At 39.5% G+C, this 20,213-nt stretch overlaps 1 protein-coding gene across 9 annotated transcripts in view; it reads left to right on the top strand.

Moving 5' to 3' along the window:
• Positions 1 to 20,213, top strand: part of DPY19L3 (dpy-19 like C-mannosyltransferase 3) — a 234,423-nt gene that overhangs the window by 43,621 nt on the left and 170,589 nt on the right. For 5 of the 9 annotated variants that reach the window (XR_012375982.1, XR_003204859.2, XM_073885146.1 and 2 more), the window contains 8 exons: positions 7,810 to 7,941; positions 9,269 to 9,370; positions 11,282 to 11,355; positions 11,534 to 11,692; positions 14,646 to 14,768; positions 15,113 to 15,224; positions 16,072 to 16,128; positions 20,044 to 20,126. Coding sequence is in view for 7 of the 9 variants with exons in the window: in XM_073885146.1 (XP_073741247.1) it covers positions 7,810 to 7,941; positions 9,269 to 9,370; positions 11,282 to 11,355; positions 11,534 to 11,692; positions 14,646 to 14,768; positions 15,113 to 15,224; positions 16,072 to 16,128; positions 20,044 to 20,126 (842 nt within the window). In the remaining 2 variants the exon portion in view is untranslated. The remainder of the gene's footprint in view (positions 1 to 7,809; positions 7,942 to 9,268; positions 9,371 to 11,281; positions 11,356 to 11,533; positions 11,693 to 14,645; positions 14,769 to 15,112; positions 15,225 to 16,071; positions 16,129 to 20,043; positions 20,127 to 20,213) is intronic. The other 4 variants (XM_025854318.2, XM_025854317.2, XM_025854319.2 and 1 more) reach the window with 4 other exon arrangements.

Here is a 20,213-nt window from a genome sequence, read left to right as displayed (position 1 = left end):
AAAGGGATTGATAAGATGTTGGTTGAAAAAGGGAAAAAGAAAAATTCAAAAAAAAAAGTTAAAAAAAATTAACTTTGAAAGACTAATGAATCATGGTAAAAAAGCCATGAATTCTATGTGCAGTATTCCCCTAGCACTGGAGTTCTGCCGTTCTCATTGATCGGTAAACTTGGTCTTGGCTTGCTGGCTGTTTGTGCTGATCTTCTGGGGGAGGGGCCTGTTGCCGTGGTTCCCAAATGTCTTTGCCAGAGGCAGAATTGCCCCGCTGTGTTGCCGATCTGGGTAAGCAATCTGCTCGGGTTTGCTCTCGGGAGCTTTTGTTCCCTGCAAGCTCTCGGTACAGCTTTGGAGGATGAGAGTGAAAATGGTGGCCTCCCAATCTCTGCCCGTAGGAGCCAAGAACTCGGGGTCCCGCTCCTCAGTGCGCCCCCAGAGAAAAGCAGTCAGTCACTCCCATCTCCCCGGTCCCTGGCCGCACTCTGTGCTCACCCGGCCTATGACCGAGCGTTTCTATCTCTGGCACCCGACCCCGTGTGGAGTCTCCAAACCCAGCAGATCCCTGCGGTGCGCTCCCGTGCCGCTCCTCCCGGGGGAGGAAGGGGAGTCTCCCCAGCTCTGCCGCTTGTTGGGTCCCTGCTGGAGGAGCAGTGGCCCGACTGGGCCACCAATCACAGTTTATGGCAACCCCGAGCTGAGAGCCCGCACCTCGGCTCCATCTCTGCAGCCGGCTTCCCCGCTCTGATGCCTGGGAGCTCTGCCGCACTCAGGCACCCCCCGGTCTTTCTGTGACCCTGAGAGTCCTGAGACCACACTGTCCCACGAGGGTTCCACCCTCCGCTTAGACACTGGAGTGACATCCCTCAGTGGAGCTGACTTCTAAAAGTTCCGATTTTGTGCTCCGCGGCTCTATCACTTGCCAGAAGTGGCCGACGGAGGCCCCCTCCCCCGCCGTCTGTCCTCCTGAATATCGCCTCAGATTCACTTCTCTGCACGTCCTACCTTCCAGAAAGTGGTCGCTTTTCTGTTCAGAGAGTTGTTGCTATTCTTCTCTTCGATCTCCTGTTGAGTTCGTAGGTGTTCAGAATGGTTTGATCCCTTTCCAGCTGAATTCCTGAGACCAGATGAAATCCGGGTTTCCTACTCCTCTGCCATCTTGTTCCACCCCCTCCCTCTCTGTTTTTTAAAAGTAAAACCCATATAGGGCACCTGGGTGGCTCTGTCGGTTAAGTGTCCAATTCTTGACTTCAGGTCAGGTCATAATCTCGGGGTCATGGGATCAAGCCCAGCATTAGGCTCTGCCCTCAGCATGGAACCTGCTTGTCCTTCTCCCTCTGTCTCTCCCCCTGCTTTCACTCTCTCTCTCTCCCTGTCTCTAAAATAAATAAATAAAATCTTTAAAAACAAATAAAAATAGAAAAAAGTAAAACATATAGGGAAAGTGAGAAAAGTTTCTGAAAAGATATACATTGAAGTACTAGCAGTCAGCTGACTGTGATTGATGTGACTGATGTCCTTAAATTCCTTTTGTCCTTTAAATCTTTTAATTTTTCTGTAATGAACATGTATTATTTTTTTGTTTTCTTTTAAAATCAAAAACAATAAAAGATACTGTTGGCACACATACCCCAAAACTAAAGAATAATACAGGTGATTTATGTCATATTCAGTTCTACACTTTGTTAAACTTTCATAGTTGAAACTATGTTAATGTTAGTGATAGTAGTTGGAAGTATCAAAATTTGAGGAGGAACAGTATAATAATGAAAGAATCCTGAGTTGTAAACCCAAGCTGCTGCTATTGGGTATGAAAATAACTAGCTCTTTAAAGTGACTTAACTTCTTGGAGCCGTTGTTTCTTCATAAATTGGAATCACTGACCTCTAATCATGTCAAATGGGAGAGTCAGAATAGTTGGTATAAAAAACAGTAATGCAAATTCAGCATCTGATGTGCTGACAAGAAGCAGTATCCTCTTCAGTACATTTCATCTTTTCCTGGGTAATGGAAACTCTCTTACCATCAAAAGCTCCAGTTTCACTCAGAAATGTGTCTAAGCTTTTTAAATATAGAGCAGAATAGTAGATAGTATAAGGCATATACTTTGGCTCCGTTAAAGAATATGGAGGCTTATGAAGTTTTATTAACCCATTGTGAACATAGTAAGACACATGAATGATCACTACGTAAGAGGGAATTTTAGAGTACTCCATATGGTTCCAGACAAGATGGGGTGAATGCACTTCTCCCTGTTCCTCCTGCTTAGTACAGCTAAAAGCCTTGGACAGTGTGTATAAAACTCACAGAAGAAGATTTCAAGTGGGGAAGAAACAAAAACAGGCTGCTTAGAGCCCTGGCACCGAGAGGAAGAACACAGCAGTGAGGCCCTTAGATTTTCTTTTTGCCCCATATATTCCAGAGAAGGTGCTGGAAAAGTCAGCAACCAGGAAACACCAATGGACTCAGAAGCCCCAAGAAAAGCCAAAAGGACCAGGAAAAGGGAGGCAAGATATCTCTAGCAAGAAAGAAAACATTTGGACATTAACTGCAGTACTTCAGCCAAACAGCACAGAAAAAAATCAGTTTCACTCCCACCTCCATCGGCAGAGGGCTGGTGGGCAAGCCAGACTCCCACCCTCACCCAGCTCTACCAAGCCACTCACTTTCTGCCAGGGCCGTGTCTGAAGTCTGCCATCTCCCAGAAGCATCAGTGAGGGCCATAGGGAGAACCTTCAGCCCTCATCCAGTGGTCATGAGCTAGCCCTTCCCCCTTCCTGACAGGATGGTGTCAGGAAAAATCAACAGGGAAGCAGGGATTTTAACCACCGCTCAGAAGTAACAAGCCTCCCTCTCTCCCTTCACTCTCCCCCTCCCCCCCCACATTACAGAGTCAATGAAGGCCACGAGAAGAGCAGTTTAATGAGGCATCCTTTCCCTTCTCAGCCAGAAGCGTTGTAGGGAGCCTAAACTTTCACCATCTCCCGGCAGTGAGACACCCTTCTCCCCTGTCTCCCAAAAGTCAGTGGAGGTCCAGAGGAAAACCCAGACATCTAACCCCATCTGGAAATAAAGAAGCAGCATCCTTCTTCCCCCACTGCCACAGCACTGGTACTGTGTCAGAGGAGGCCTGCCAACACAGAAATTTTGAAAAGGTCCAGAGTCCCATAACATAATACAATGCAATTGAAGATTACTTCTTATACTAAGAACCAGAAAAATCTTCTTGAGTGAAAAGAGACAATCAACAGATGCCAACACCAACACACAGAAGTTGGATTATCTGATGAGGAATTTAAAGCAGCCATTATAAAAATTTTTCATTGAGCAATTACAGACACACTTGAAACAAATGTAAAATAGAAAAATGAGCAAATGGAAACTTGAGAGCTGAAAAACTCCAATAATGACAATTAAAAACTCAGTAGATGGGCTCAGCAGGAGAATGGAGTGGTCAGAAGAAAGAATCAGTGAACTTGAAGCTAGAACAAGTTAGAAATTACCTAATTTAAACAAGAGAAAATAGCCTGGAAAAAAAAGAACAGCACCTCGGGCACCTGTGGGACTATAACAAAAACTCTTAATATTCTTGTGATCAGAATCCCCAAAGGAGAGAGAGAGAGCATGAGGCTGAAAAAAGTATTTGAAAAAGTACTTTTTGAAGGAATGTTTGAAAACTTCCCAAATTTCACAAGAGATAGGAACTTATAGAATCAAGAAGCTGAGCTAATGTCAAACATCAGATCTACCACTGGTAATCTAGGACTTTCTAATACACAGTACTGCTCAGTTTTACATTCTGGCTGTTCACCAACAATGTTTCTTATGAATCTAGGATATAATAACATTTATAAAAACTATGCAATCTTGTTGTAACTTAAACTGTTCTCTTTTCTAGAATTATGCCTACTTGATATAAAAAGAACTGGCAGCACCAAAAAACACCATAACTCAAAAAAGGCAGACAAAAAATTTTTATTTTTTTTAAATGTATTCATGTTATCCTTAAAAAGGTCCTACAAATCAGTAAGAAAAATATTTACACCCCAGTAGGAAAGGGAGCAAAAAATACTTCCTAGAAGGAAAAGCATCAAAAAGAATAAAATACTTAGGTATAAATTGAACAAAAGAAGTGCTTATGCTTATACTCTGGAAACTACAAAACACTGAAAGTTTTAAAGACCTACATAAATTGGAAAGATATCCCATGTTTATGGATTGGAAGACTCACTATTGTTAAGATGGCAGTACTCCCTAAATTGTTGTACAGATTCAACACGATTACTCTCAGAATCCCAGGTGCATTTTTTGCAGAAATTGACAAGCTGATCTTAAAATTCATGTGGAAACTCAAGGGACCCAGAATAGCTGAAACAATCATGAAAAAGAGGAATAAATTTGGAAGACTCCCACTTTCCAATTTCAGAACTTACTTCCAAGCTATAGTAATCAAGACAGTGTGATACTAGTAGAAGGATGGACATAAATCAATGGAATAAAATTGAGAGACCAGAAATAAATCTTCAGAAATAAACAGTCAATTTGATTTTCAACAAGGATGCCAAGATAATTATGGGGAAAGAATAATCTTTCCAACAAATGGTGCTGGGATAACTAGATATCTACATGTGAAAGAATGAAGTTGGACTCTTCTCTCTCAGCATACATAATAATTAACTCAAAATAGATCATAGACCTAGTTGTAAGAGCTAAAACACATTAATTTTTTTAACTAAAAAACATTTAGAAGACAGGAATAATTTTTCATGACCTTGGAGTAGGCCAAGCCTTTTTGTAAGGATCCAGCACCAAAAGCACAAGTGACTAAAGAAAAAATAGATGAATTGGACTTCATCAAAATTTAAAACTTTTGTGCTTCAAAATATACCATCAAAGTGAAAAGACAACTCACAAAATGGGAGAGGATATTTGCAAATCCTATATCTGATAAGGCAGTTCCAGAATATATAAAGAACTCTTACAACTCTTTCAACAATAAAATATGGGCGGAAGATTGGGTAGGCATGTCTCCAGAGAACATATGCAAATGTCCAACAAGCACATGAAAATATGCTCAGCCTCATTACTCATTAGGGAAACACAAATCAAAACCAAAATAAGATACCATTACCTTCCCCCCACCTCAGATGTCTAAAATCTAAAAACAACAACAAAGACAGATAACAAATTTTGGCAAGGATATGAAGAGTTGGAACTCTCCTACATTGCTGGTGGGATTACAGGATGGTGCAGCCATTTTGGAAAACAATTTAGCATCTCCTCATGTGTTAAACATAGAGTTACCATGTGATCCAGCATTCCACTGCCATGTACATACCCACGAAACACGAAGACATATCCACATAAAAATTTGTACATGGATGTTTATAGCATCATGATTCATAATGGCCAGAAAGTGGAACCCACCCAAATGCCCATCACCTGATGATTGGCAGGGTGTTGCGGAAATGATGAGGATGTCTTAAAATTAGATTCTGGTGATATTTGCTCAACTCTATTAATACTAAAATTCATGAATTGTACACTTTAAATAGGTGATTTTGTGCTATATGAATTATATCTCAATAAAGCTATTAAGAAAGAAAAGCTATTTCTTCACTAACCAGTAATTGTACTTTTAGGAAATCTATCCTAAGGAAATGCATTCATTCGTTTGTTCCTCCCGTATTTATTTAGCCACACTGTTCTAGTGGGTGTTGTTTTAGGTGCGAGGCTTACAACAATGAACAAGGTTAAGGAGCGACAGTAGTCCCCACCCTCACCCCCCCACACACCTTATCCAAGTTTCAGTTACGTGCAGTCAGCCATGGTGAGCAGCTGATAATCCACCTTCTGACGTGCGGTCAGTAGCGGCCTAACACTGCGTCACCACGGCACTGGCACTCACCGCCCTTCATTTTATTCCTTAGCTATCTAACCATGTCCCATCATCCTCCGCAGAAGGGTGAGTACAGTAGAAGATATTTTGAGAGAGACCACATTCACATAAATTTTGTACAGTATATGGTTATAATTGTTCTATTACTGGTTATCGTTAACCCCTTACTGTGCCTCATTTATAAATGGAACTTTATCATAGGTATGTATACTGTGTACAGGGTTCAGTACTCTCCGTGGTTTCAGGCATCCACTGAGGGTCTTGGAACATATCCCTGGCAGATAAGCTGAATGAGTGTAACCAGATACAATGATCTGAGGGTTTTTTTAAAAGGATGTTCATAACATTAATTTTAATAATGATAAAAAGCTGGAAACAATCCACTGGCAGACAAATTGTGGCATATGGTAGAATGTTATATAGCCGTTTAAAATTAAGTTTTCACAGAATAGTCATTGATGTGAGAAAATGATACAATATATTGTGAAATAAGTAAATGCTATATGAAATATCATACACCACTATGAAATCAATATTATTTCTGTAGGTAATGGTGTTGGATTTTGATTTTAGAGCCCACCTTTCTATCCCATTATTGTTTCTTTTTATGTTTTCCTGGATTTTCTAAATCTCCTACAATAAAATACTGTATAATCCTAACATCCAAGTTTCTGTTAACACCAACCAAAAGCACTGAACCATTGCAGGCCATGCCTTTAAATGCTTGACATAGGTTTGTTTCCTTTGAGGTGAAGAAAACAAAACTAGGAGGGAAATCTGATTTGCTGCTGAATAAAAGCAGAATTTTTCATATGCCAATAAGAATATGGAATTGTCCAACTTTAAAGAGGAGACCAAGTATCAAGTCTTGGGGTGCCTGGGTTGCTCAGTCTTTTAGGCGTCCAACTCTTGATTTTGGCTCAGGTCATGATCTCGGGGTCCTGGGATCGAGCCCCACCTCTAGCTCCACCCTCAGCAGGGAGTCTGCTTGAGGATTCTCTCAGTCCCTTTCCCCCGCCCACACACTCCCGCGTTCTCACTCTCAAGTAAATACATAAATCTTTAAAAAGTAAAAAGAAAGTATCAACTCTTTATTAGAGACTGTCGTTTTTTCTTTGTGGCATATTTTCTGTGTTCAAGTTGGTTGAGTTTTGCATCTTTCAATATCAACCTGTCAGCAGTCCTTCTACACCAAGAGCTGTCTTTAGTGAGTGCTCATTATATGCTAGGCTTTTAAAAATATCACCACATCCGGTCCTTAGGCCAGGCCATTATGGCAGCTCTGAAGACGGTGTCATCATCCCTCTTCTACATGAACTGCGTCCAGGCCATTAAGGTCCCATAGCTGGTTTATGTCAGAATCGGGGCTGTAGCGCAGGTGCTGTTCACCTCAGGGCTTGTGTTCTCAACCGTGGCACTGTGCCGCCTGCCTCAGAGCCAAGAGGCAGAGGGTCGAAGGCCTCACTCCGGGAGGAGCTGTCTGTCTAATGGAATTCAGCACACACAGAAAATGAAGCAGTAAAGGACACAGGCCTCAAGTGCAGAACATTCAGAAATAACAGAAGATGAGAAAATACTGTAGACAGTAACTGTAAAAGAATTTAGAAGAAAATGGAAGGCTGCAGATCACATTTGCCTGTTTCCAGAATATATTTATGCCATTGTTTGCTTCCTGTACTTCAGTTTTTCTGTTTGTTTCCGCCTTAATTAACATTACAAAGTTTAAAGTGCTGTATATTTAAAAGGTAAAGAGGATGTAAATGATTTCATTTGGGGGACTTTTTTTTAGACTGAACTACTTGAAGCTAGGTGTGTTGTTTGTAACTCGAAATGTTATCCAGCCAGTGGCCAACATGTCAGCATGCGGTAGTCTCTTGATAAAACCCATTTCACCATCTGATCTTTGCTTGTTGCAGGCGACGTGGCTATACGGCATCCAAATGACAGGTTTGCTCCTGGTCTGCATCCTTCAGTTTTTTAATTCTATGATTCTTGGATCATTGCTTATCAGTTTTAACCTTTCTGTATTAATTGCAAGAAAGCTTCAGGTAGGACATTTTTGTGTCCTTAAAGAAAACTTTTTTTTTTTTAATTGTGCGGTTGGTTGGGCCTTGTTTTCATACAGCACACAAAGGAAGATGCCTGAGCAAATGCCCACTGAAGAGCACTGAGGGCATTATTTAGGTGTTTTGTGGGGTGGGGGAGTTACATGCATGGTATAGCATTTCTGTTTTCTAGCTTTCTGATGTGCCATCCCTTTGTTTTGACATGTTTCTTTTCTTAGAGAATTGGAATCTTAGTTCAGGGATTAGCCAAAGATGCTTATTTGAATGCCATTGATAGAAAATTGAAATAAAAGAGCAAAAATCTTTAACTTTTTTTGTGTGTGAATGAAGAGTAAGAAGAACCTGTGGCTTGGGGAAATATGTTCGCCACAGTGCCTTTCAAGTCGGTGGACACCGTATTACTGATGCAGTAGCAATGCTCTTTACCCCAATGTTCCATACCATGGTATTGATTTGTAAGTGAATTAAAATTAACTCAGAATTTTGAGAATCCAAAGACATACATTTAGAACTATGGGGACATTTCCTAGAGTATCACGTTTGAAAACATTGGCCTGATCTTTTGGCTTAATTCAGTAATTCACATTTCTTAAAGTTACATGAGATTTAATTAAGAGTCCATTGTTCTTCTTCATACAGTGTCACAAAGCCTGTTTTCTTTCTCAAGAGCATATGAGAAACATTTCTCATAAACACTTTTATATCAAGAAGCTGTTTTACTTTCTGCTTTGGGAAGAATAAATCCTTTTTCTCTGGAGTGAGAGCTGTCATGGACAAGCTGTCCCGACTTTTAATTCATCCTTCTAACTTTACTTATAAACATGCGTGTGGAACTCTTTAGATATTATATTTGATAATCTGTAAAGTTATCTAAGGGTTATAAGAAAACTATTACATATCAAAGAACACAGTTTACCTTTTTTTATACTGATAGGTCTTTTATTTAATTGGGTTATGGCCATGTCTGTGCTACATGAATTAAGGGATCAATGATCACAGGATTTGTTCAGTCAGTGTATTTTGAGTACCTTCTGGCAGACTCCATACTCTGGTTGCAAAGGTCTGAAGGAAAAAAAAACAACACTAGGACAGTTTTCTGATCTTATGAAGCTTGTTGTTAAGGAATTCATTTACCCTTATATTAGAAATTTACAAATATTAAGACATTGTAACCTCATAAAAACTAGGTTATATTTTCCACATATTTTTCTCTATGTTGCATGATCTAATGTTTTAAATCCTTAAGTAATCTCATCTTAAATGTTTATGAAATAACTTAAGAATTAAAACTCAACTCTCTTATTTCTAGAAGAATCTGAAGACTGGAAGCTTTCTTAATAGGCTTGGGAAACTATTGTTACATTTATTTGCGGTTTTATGTTTGACACTTTTTCTCAACAACATTATTAAGGTAGGTTAATAAAATGACCTTTAATTTACATTACTACAGAATTACCAGGTTTACTTGTAACAAGCTCAGCTTTAACTTTGTTTCAGTAACAGTTGTCTTCTTGATTTTTTTAGTCACTGATTTCCATTTACTCTTGTTAAAGATTTTTTTATCCATTTACTTGATAGAGGGAGCATGAGTGGAGGGGGGAGAAGCAGTTTCCTCATTGAGTACAGAACCTGACATGGGGCTCGATCCCAGGACCCTGGATCATGACCTGAGCCAAAGGCAGACGCTTAACTGACTGAGCCACCCAGGTGCCCCTGTTCACTCTCTAAAATAGTCTAACTTGAACTCACTTTTTGACTTATTAAACTTTGTAAAAGCTCAACTTTAAAAGCATTAAACAAGTGTTTCTCTAAAGTTAAAAAATTCTTTTTAGAGAGCGTTTTCATATACTGTGGTACAAAAAAAAAAAAAAAAAGACATTCTTTTTATTGGCTTAAGTTAAATAAACTGGCAGGGCACCTGGCTGGCTCAGTTGGTGGAGCATGTGACTTTTGGTCTCAGGGTTGTCAGTTGGAGCCCCACGTTGGGTGTGGAGATTACTTTGAAAAAAGAGATAAGTAAACTGACTTTACTATCAGAAGCACAGTGATTTGTTAAGATGATTTTGCCCCTCCTAGAAGGCTGGTTTCAGGACGGGAGACATCTGCATGGACCTGACAGACTCCTTCTCTTCCGTAAGAGAATGGCAGTCCCGCTTCCCGTCTGTATGACTATCAAAGACTCTCATCCAGCTGCATTGAACACTTCCACTCCGGGTCCTCGTCCCTGTGTTCTTAAACCCCATAGAGTTCAGTACTTATCAAAAGCTTATTTGAGCTGAGCAATCAGCATTTCTGAAGCATTGGCTGAAAGATACGCAGTTCATCCATTCCCCCACTCTAGATGTTCAGTGATCTGTGCCTGGATTAAGTCAGTGGAGAGCTGCCTGCCTGGACCATTGATTCTTGACTTCCCGAAGAGTAACATCTATTGAATTGTACTTGATGTCTTGCCAACTACGTACAATGAGAGGCATTAGAAAAAATCTTCTTTGAGATTCCTGCTGTTTTTACTGTACCCATGGGGAAAATTTCTCTTGAGTCTCAGTTCTAGGAGTGTTAGGACCTCTTTTGAGCAACTGGTTTGTTTTCATCTTAGAACCTGTGCTTTTATCTCCCTCTGCATTTGCTACTTGAATATGTAAGCCCAAATTTGTGGCTCATCTCTAGCGAATATATTTTATGTACTAACCTCACTTCCCGGATTCATCTTCTTTTCTATCTTCATTTTCCTTCTGACAGGATTTCTTCACCCATTTATGTTGGATGGATTTTTATAAGTCATATATTAAAAATAAGTATTATAATCATTAATGGTGCGCACTGGCATTTGTCAGTTCCCCCGGAGGGCCACCAAAGGGCGTCGATTGTCTTTATGTGGCTGAGTCTTGTATCAGTTGTGTTTGCAGACAGAAATCCCAAAGCCAGACAGGCCCTGTGGGCTCTGTATCTGTGTGAGGTTTCAGATCATCATATGATGGGTTTTCTGATCAAAAAATGTGTACTCCTACTGGGCTTCAGCCCTTTCCCTCACTGAGACCAAAGAAGCTCATCTTTTATCTATTTTACATGTTGAACTTACATGTAAGATGGTTTGAAAAAATGATTCTGCGAAAAACAAAAAAAAGGAACAGAGGGAGCTTGAAAGTCCCTGTGTTAGAATTCTTCAGTTCTAACAACTCTTGAGAATATTTGCTAATTTTATAAACCCATGTGCACACAATCCTATGAAACTGGACACTGAATATATGTATTCAATGGGAAATTACCAGGAAACCACGCATAAGGCACGAATAACAACTTTCATTTTCTCCCTCCCTGATAGAAACTTCTTAATCTGAAGTCAGACGAACACATATTTAAATTTCTGAAGGCAAAATTTGGGTTTGGAGCAACAAGGTATGACTGAATTTAAAATTTGTGTTTGCTTTTTTATATTAAATCAGCAGGGACTTTAAAACTTAAGTTATCATTATGCCTTCAACTATTAATTCCAGGCTCATTTTGAGGAAGAATTTGTGGTTTACTTATCTTGTACTGAATTTAATACTTGGCTTTCTTTTCATTTGTTCCCTAGAGATTTTGATGCAAATCTGTATCTGTGTGAAGAAGCGTTTGGCCTCTTACCTTTTAATACATTTGGAAGGCTTTCAGATACTCTCCTTTTTTATGCTTACATATTTGTTCTGTCCATCACAGTGATGGCAGCCTTAGCGGTCGCCTTCCATAATCTCAGGTATGGCATGTTTCAGAAACCTATCCTGTGCTTTAATGAACTTGTTCTGTGTTGCAGAAAAACTACACAGTTGAAATTCAAAATGTCAGATACAGACAGGGTAGCTCAAAGGGGGATCATAACCAGATTAGAAGGGATGCCACACTCAGTAGTTGAGGATCAACCAGCTAAGAGACAGCAAAAAGCAGGCAAGGCAGTAAAGACTGGTCTGGGAACAAGGTCCTCTGTGAGCCAGCTCTGCATTGCCCTTATTATGGAATGGGGATACTCAGAGGACTTACTCTGCAGGGTTTTATGGGGAATAAATAAGTTAAAACAATAGTACTTAGAATGCTGCCTCACTTCTTGGAACATTTTGTAGATTTTATTAGCCGTCATTAGCTGGTGTTATTACTCATAGTCTCTGTTTTGTTCTCATTATTAGTTTCCTGTTGTTTTTCTACCTTTCTTCTAGCTGCCATTTTTATTGCTCCTAAAATATCAAGAGTTAACTATTTTTTGTTTTGTTGCATCTTGCTATAAGGGGCTTATAAAGTTGTAGCGGACCATAACTATTAGCATCCGCCAAAGTCTTCAGTAATAATTGACTATGTCTAAAAAACTTAATGTGTCTACTAATCTGCTAAAAGAAAGAGTGAGGGAGTATAAAGACTTTTTTAAAGCTTGTAGAATGTCTACCTACAAAGCTGATGGAGTTTTTGCATTTACTATCCATGTTCAATTGAGAGAAAATTAAGTGCAAGAAATTGAAGCTACTGTCATTTGTGAAAACTTAATGAAGTTCAGAAGGAAGCCCTTTTCTCTGTAGTTTTCCTGCCAGTTAAGGTGCTGGTGAGCTGTGATTCGCAGCCACCAGAGAGCTGTGCTGGGAAAGGGCATTAAAATGAGTCCAGATCAGTTGAGATGTTTTATGATTATTAAGAGTGAAGCCACATTGAACCATGAAAATATTTCATTGACTATAAACTATTTTAGTATCTTTCAAAAGTGTTCTTAGCCGGATATCTAGCCCAAGATAAAGTTTAGCCCTGTGAAAATAGATGGAGATTATTCTAGACAGTGTAATTTAATATTATTCCAGACACGCCAAGTGTCGACAGGACTCTAGACTGCATGCAAAGCAGGAAGTTCAGTTGGCCTGCAGTATTTTGTGAAAATGTCTGCCATGCTCAGTGTGAATCTATGAGCCATCTCTGCAAGCCGACTTGATGTATGAATGTAGGTAAAGATTTTAGAGCATCCTCATCTACCAGGTAGGGGTATTAGAACCTTACTAAAGAAAAACATTACATTAATTAAAGTAATACAAGAATTATAGTATCTTAATATTAAATAACTTTTAAGTAATTTGAAGGATATTTTATCAATGCCAAGTATTTGAAGTATTTCTACCAGTTTAGTACTGGGAAGGATGATACTATTATGTTTACACAACACATCTGCATTAGTGTAAAGGATAGGACTCCGAAGGGATTAACTCATGGGCTCTGTATTCACGGGATTGATTAAGAGCTTTCCAGCTTGGCCAGGGAGATGGGGAGAGGTGTTGCAGAATTCTCTCAGGTACCAAGGGGAGATGAGAACATATGTTCTCCTTGTCTGCAGCAGTCTTTTAGTATAAGCAACGTAGAAGCCAGAGTTCAGGTTGTAATATATAAGATCTAAGTAAAGATTATTACCAGTGGTGAAAATTACCCCGCAATATCAGCTTGATTCTCATGTGAATCTAGGGTGGTGAAAGGATTTCTAGGAAAGAGGAGTTCTTTAGTTGCATGGAAGCATCATACATACCCAGGTCTATTGGATTTTATGAAGGGTAAGTGGGGCCTTGCAAAGGTATTGTTTTGATCTTAACCTGGCAGCCCTTCCTGCTGTTTCCTATCCCCTTGACAACAAATGGTGCAACATCCGAACCCACTCGCCCATCTCAGCGTCTCTAAAGTTCAGACAACGGGATAGGGACAGTATGCGCTTGCCCGGTGTGATGCAATTTAGAGTACAGCATATCTATGCCCCATGCAGTGTTCTTGCCAGAATAAATGAACTTGACTCTAATAATTAACCTCTAGATCTAATTACAAGTTTATAAGGAGCATGGGAATAGAGAAATGTATTCAATACCACCACAAGGAGACAATCAGCCAAATCTAGAAGGTGGGAGTAGTTACAGGACAAATGATACATTTCCTTCGACCAATAAATGGCCTCCATTTATTGGTCACAATAAATTAGTAACCAGTTTATTGGTCATAATAAATTAGTAACCAGTTTATTCCTCCTACAAGTGGAGGATACTTGTATTGATTGAAAATAATGTAAGAGATGTTGATGAAATGCATTGTGAAAGCTGTGGGTCCTAATTCAAAGAAACCACCTGAAAAAAAGCAATGGCATTAACAGAGAATAGAACATGAATTCAGTGTTAACCTGATGAGGAATTATAGTTCATTTTATGGGTGTAATTATTTGAATGTAGCCATATTTGATTTAAAAAAATCATGTCAGGCATCTTCAATGAGATATTGGTTGGTTAAAATGTGATCATTTGTTCATAAGGGAACTGAATTCCACGTTTATGGATTCATTTTTATTTTTTCTTATTTGTAAAAACTTGTAAAATGCTAGTAACTCATGAAATATCTTTAAAGAATCTTGCAACTTAAGTGATTCCAAAAGAATTTTTTTTCTATTTTCTTGTAATTTAAAGGGTAGAAGCATTCTAAATTTTTACTTAAAATGAAATTTGTTAAATTTTAGTTATTAATGCATTATGTTATATAACAGTTTTATCCTCACGAATTCAGAATTGATTAATGCTGATTCATTTTATCTTAGAGCAGTAACACATTACTAAATACATGAAGGCATAAGTTTCTGGTATCTTTAAAAAAGATTTAACTGACTTAAAATGATATATCTAGCTTCTGTTTTGTATGTGTGCTGTTTTATTCAGTGATTCTGCAAGGCAGCAATCCACAGGTCAGATGGGGAAGTGCACGATCATCCTGAAACCAGAAACTGCCTACAACCTAATACATACCATTCTGTTTGGATTCTTGGCATTGAGTACAATGAGGTATTTTGTCTTACCTGTTTGCTTGATTAATTTTTTTATTCGACCACTCTTTACCCGACATATTTTACCAATGCAACTTGGAAACTAACAGTCCTCTTCGTTGATAATTACGGGTCCCATAAAAATGCCCTTGTTTACTATCTTCTCCAGTACAAAATATTATTAGTAACCAGTTTATTCCTAATTACCAACATTCCTCCATTTTTACTTATATGATTTTCTCAAAAGGCAGTGAAATGCATAGCTAACCCTTGGTGGATGGCTCAGATTTTCCTCCCACAGACAGTACAGCTGAGTCACACTGTGGGTGTGTCCGCCACTGGCACAGCTCTCTGTTCTTACAGAATGAAGTACCTCTGGACGTCGCACATGTGTGTGTTCGCGTCATTTGGCTTATGCAGCCCTGAGATATGGGAGTTACTCCTGAAGTCGATCCATCTTTATAACCCAAAGAGGGTCAGTGCTGTCCCTTTGCCATTTCACTCTTACTATTACGAGTTTGAGGATTTTTTTCATACCAGTTACTGTTGTTTTCGGTAGTTGCCTCTTCATCAGTCTGATGAAATGGAGACTAAAATTTGAAGCTGAAAATAGAATAACTGACACATTATGATTTTTTTAAATTTTATTTTAGAGAGAGAGCGAGTGCAAGCAGGGGAATGGGGGAGGGGCAGAGGGAGAGGAAGAGAGAGGATCTTAAGCAGGCTCCATGCCCAGCACGGAGCCTGATGCGGGGCTCGAGCTCACAACCTGAGATCATGACCTGAGCCAAAATAAAGAATCCAACGCTTAACCAGCCGAGCCGCCCAGGTGCCCCGACATTATGATTTTATAAGGAGTTATTTTTTAAATAAATTTATTCTTAATTTTATTTTTTAAATCCTTTGTTTTTTTCCCAGACCATAAGCTAGATATGCTCATTATACTGAATTTGGAAGTACTGTAAGCATACAAGGAAAAATTAAAAATCACCAGTAACCCCATTATCCAGAGTTATCACTATTATTATTATAAATTATACTTAGAACAAATATTAGTAAGTGTATGGTTATGATTAATAGCCTATAAATGCAGTTTTGAGTTGTTCTCCCTTATAAATTCACAACGTGGCAATATGGTAGAAGCTATGAGTATCTCATGAGTGATTGGGACCCTTACATTGACTTAGTTGTTGGGCAAATTGGAGACTCATGCTCCATTAAAGTACATTTCTGTTGTTTTAAGAAGAAAAAAATCATGTGTTTACAAAGCAAAACTGTAAGGCAAAAATACCTGTGATCTAAATAATGTCTTTCTTATATAGATATGTATAATGCGATATTCAGTACCGATATTAATACTGCTGTATCTGTGCTATAAGGTAAGACCGATTTTCCTCATTCTTGCCATCATTAATTTAGCAGAATAATTGCTTTGACTCAATGTACTCTGTATGTTATTGGCAAATAGAATGGTTTGCAGAGGTTACAAACATCTCCTTTGCTTCTCATGAGGGCACTTGGCGTTGATAGGAAAACTGATCTGTTTCCCAAATAGTATTTAACGAGTAAAAACAACTACAGTTTAATTTTTCTAATTAATTTTGGTTCTGACTTACTGTTCAGCTGATGCAAATTCTGAAAATAAAGATGTTTTCAGACCTATATTGAGGTGAATAAAGTAGGAAAATTATTTTCCCCTGTTACCTGCCTTATAGAGAGTAAGAGATCCTAAAATGCATCTTACTTTAACCTACACATTTTATTAGATGGTTAAAATCATCTTTGTAAGAGGCTGGGTATATGTAAATATGTACCGTCCCAGATTAGCCTCATTAGCTGTCTTTCAGTTTCAATAGGAAATCATGAAATTCTTCATATTCTCAGTTGACTAATTTCTGAAATAGCTTTAACTGTGTTCAGTTCTGAGAATCCTCTATAAGAGACAGGGAGTTGCCAGTCAGGCTATTTGGTGACCCTTTTGCCCCATCTTTGAGATTTAGAGGCTTGAATTGGTACCTGGGCGGGAAGCCCAGACTATGCTATCCAGTTGAGCTTTTACCCTCTTTTTAAAAAATCTGACATATTTTTTTTGAGTTTAGATTTTTTTTCCGTCAAGTTTGGTTTTATGTTAGAACAATAGATTTCCTACTCTACTGTGTGTAGCCCCTCATTTGGGCGGGGGGCTACAGAGAGGAGGGGGGCTCACCCACGGAGAGGATCAGCAGCTAGAGCAGCTCAGCTTTTGGTTTTATTTGCTTATACTTTCATGTAAGATTTTATCTGAAGCCAAAGGTTTTAGGCTAAAAATCATGTTTGCTAATCACTATATTGGATGATTCTACTGTAAATATTTCAGAAAATTATGCTCTATCATGTTCCTATCTATCAAAGCATCTACTGTTGCAGGCAGAGCGCTGTGCTAACTCAGATACTGGAAAACAGAAATAGGTTATTTCTTCCCCCCGCCTCTGGGAATTTTATTGCTCTAATTTAAATAAATGAAACTTCTTTAAAACCTCTGGAAAGCAACAACTGAAGATTATAAACAGAGTGTATGTTTAAAAATGAATGAGGTACCTTGACCTCTCCACATTGGTTCTGAACAATAAAACACCCTCCTCACAGAAGAGATTGAGCTCATCGTGCTTCTTGTCTCTCACTAAGGATGGACGCACACTATCACAGTCTTTTTTCCACAGTCTCTCTGTGTGTAGGCTGAGTACTTAGGTCTCAGCTATGTATTTGGAATTTTATTGATTTTTTTTACAGCTATTTGAGGACTTAAATCTCTTGTTCTTGGTAAAATTGAGGAAGGAGAGTATAGAAGAAATAAACTGCGCTGTACAGCACTGGTTCCCAGAGTGTGGTCCCCAGAGAAGCAGCATCAGCATCACTTGGGAACTTGTTAGAAATACAGATGTTTGGGTCCCACTCCAGACCAGACCTACTGAATCAGAACCTCTGGGAGTGGAGTCCAGAAATGGTGTTTTCCTCGGCCCTCTAGGTGGGGCTAATGCATAGAACTGGGCTTCTCGGCAGAGGGCTTGACATTCTGGGCTAGCTTATTCTTTGTCGTAGGGGGCTGTCCTGTGTGTTGTAGGATGTTTAGCAACATCCCTACTTTCTACCCCCTGGCTGCCAACAGCACCTCCCTCCAGTCTTGACCATCAAAAATTTCCAGACATTGGGAAACATCCCCTTGGGGGTGGGGCAAAATCCCTCCACCCACCCCTCTTGAAAAACATTACTATAAAAACAAACAAACAGTTATAGCACCAGAAAAGCCATCATTTTATGAAATCTCCGTAGACATTCTTTGAATAAGAGAGTTAGGAACTTGGAAGATTCCCTCCAAAGATTGGCCTGGCATCAGCATTGGCCTTCCCAGTACAAGAAACCCCGATGCATCCAGCTTTCATGGTACAAAACAGTCTAGATAGTCCAGCCTCTCAAAATGTAAAATCACAAAAACAATTAAGATGTTATGTATAGTAAGAAGTACCCTGAAAGTGAGGCTGTTTTCCAGCTATTGAACAGATTTGCCTGTAAGTAAAATGACCTCCTGTATTTCGAAGCTTGATTTTGAGTTTTATGGAGCAATTGTAATGAGGATTTCAGATTTTCTTGTTCATAGTAGCAATTTTGCTGTATGTCTTTAAGACAATCCTGTTTAAAAGGGAAAAGCATGTACTTCGCTCTAAAATCAGGAGCTTAATAAAATTACTACTCTCATGTTGATTAACTTACTGGCATCGCTGAAATCTCACATGATTTAGAAACAGCAGTTAGTTAATCCAACACTTACTTTCACGTTGTTTAAGAAGTTTATCACAAGATGGTGTTACTAGATTTGAACGTTTTCAGAATTAACAACAGCAACTTCTAAGCTAGAAAAATATCTAATATCCATTGAATTCATAGATTTCAACATGTTTTGTACCAAAAGAATGAGGACATACCATTAAAAAGTTGGCATCCTATTGACTCTCCAAGTGAGTAGGGATAATTGAAACGTTACACAGGTATCACTGAGTCCCTGTGATTACATCTGTTCTAAAACTCGGAGCCAGAAGTGCTGATTTTCTGTCACCAGCAGTTTTCCCGGTTCACGCACCCAGGGGAGGAGAGGCGAATGAGCGCCAGAAACGGCCGAAGATGAGATGACAGGATACGAAAGTGACAGGGCTAAAGCAAGCACAGGCAGCAGCCAGTCGGGCACCGCTCTGCTTCCGGTTAGGGGTTCTGAAGTACAGTTACTCCATTTTGCGCATTAATGAAGCACAGACCCACTGGCAGTGGCCTTCTTCCAACATAGGAATTCTGCTGTTCACCCTAGGGTGTATGTAGATGATCAAGGCTTCGTAGCCAGTCATCATTTGATACAGCAGCGAACATGTAATTAATTGTTGAACTAAACAGACAATTATGTTAGAAAAGCCGTGGACTCGGAGTGGGATGTTTACACTCTCTGCATCACCTTAACTAACTCAAATCGAGTAGGAGGCACTGGTGGCATAAACAGAATATTCAGATGCCCCAGATTTTCCTAGAGAGTCCTACTTTCAAATACTCTGCTCTCCCATTGTACCTGCAGTTACATTAAAATACATCGAGGCATTTGTCCAGATTTCCAGTGCAGATGCTGTAATCACAGTGAAGAGGGGGCTGGATTTGGAGTCCGGTTTCAAGCGGTAGCTCTGCCCCTTTTGACCTGGTCAAGTCATCTCCCTGAGCAAGCGTCTCCAGACTAGTAAAATAAAAAGTAAACAGCAGTAGGGATGACGCCTTCTGTGTCCACTTTCTCCCTGGGTAACTGCAGGGATGAAGGAGATTCTGTGTTCCAGAGCATGTTTGTAGCTCTACAACAGTGCTGTCTTGTGAGGGCACTTTCTGTCTCGAAGGGTAGATGGCGCGATGGAAGTCAGAGTTTCTGGCACCCTGTGAGCTTCCCCGTGGTTGCCATTCCTGATACCCAAATTAACGTTGGCCTAGATATTAACACCACATACGACAGCATTTTTACTAGACTCAAATAAAAGCTCTTTTTTAAAAAGTTGACAACCCCTCTAGCCCTGATCAGCTTTGGCTCAAGGTAATTTGGGGGAGTGGTCTCAGACGTTGGCTCGGTTATGCCAGGAGGGCGGACGGCAGAGGTGAGGTCGTTCTGATACTGCTGTTGTCCTGTTGATCTAGCTCGCAAGTTCTATGCAGTTTCTCCTCTTTCGTTTGAATCTTAGTGATAGTGGGTGCGGGGGTGGATTTTGTTTTTGTTTTTGTTTTGTTTTTAATTTCAGTTCTGGCCAGGAATGATGGATGAACTCTCCGAGTTGAGAGAATTCTATGATCCAGACACAGTGGAGCTGATGGACTGGATTAAGTAAGAGGATTTTTTTTAACCTTTAAAATGTAAAGTGCCTTTTAAGAGTCACTATAGACCTCATTTGGTGTTTTCTTTTTTCTGAAT

This window comes from Callorhinus ursinus, unplaced genomic scaffold, assembly GCF_003265705.2.
Source record: "Callorhinus ursinus isolate GAN/ISIS: 27379988/994484 unplaced genomic scaffold, GSC_fseal_2.0 scaffold61, whole genome shotgun sequence".
Classification (NCBI taxonomy): domain Eukaryota; kingdom Metazoa; phylum Chordata; class Mammalia; order Carnivora; family Otariidae; genus Callorhinus; species Callorhinus ursinus.
Note: the sequence above shows the minus strand (reverse complement) of the source record. Positions and strands in the feature narration are given on the sequence as shown.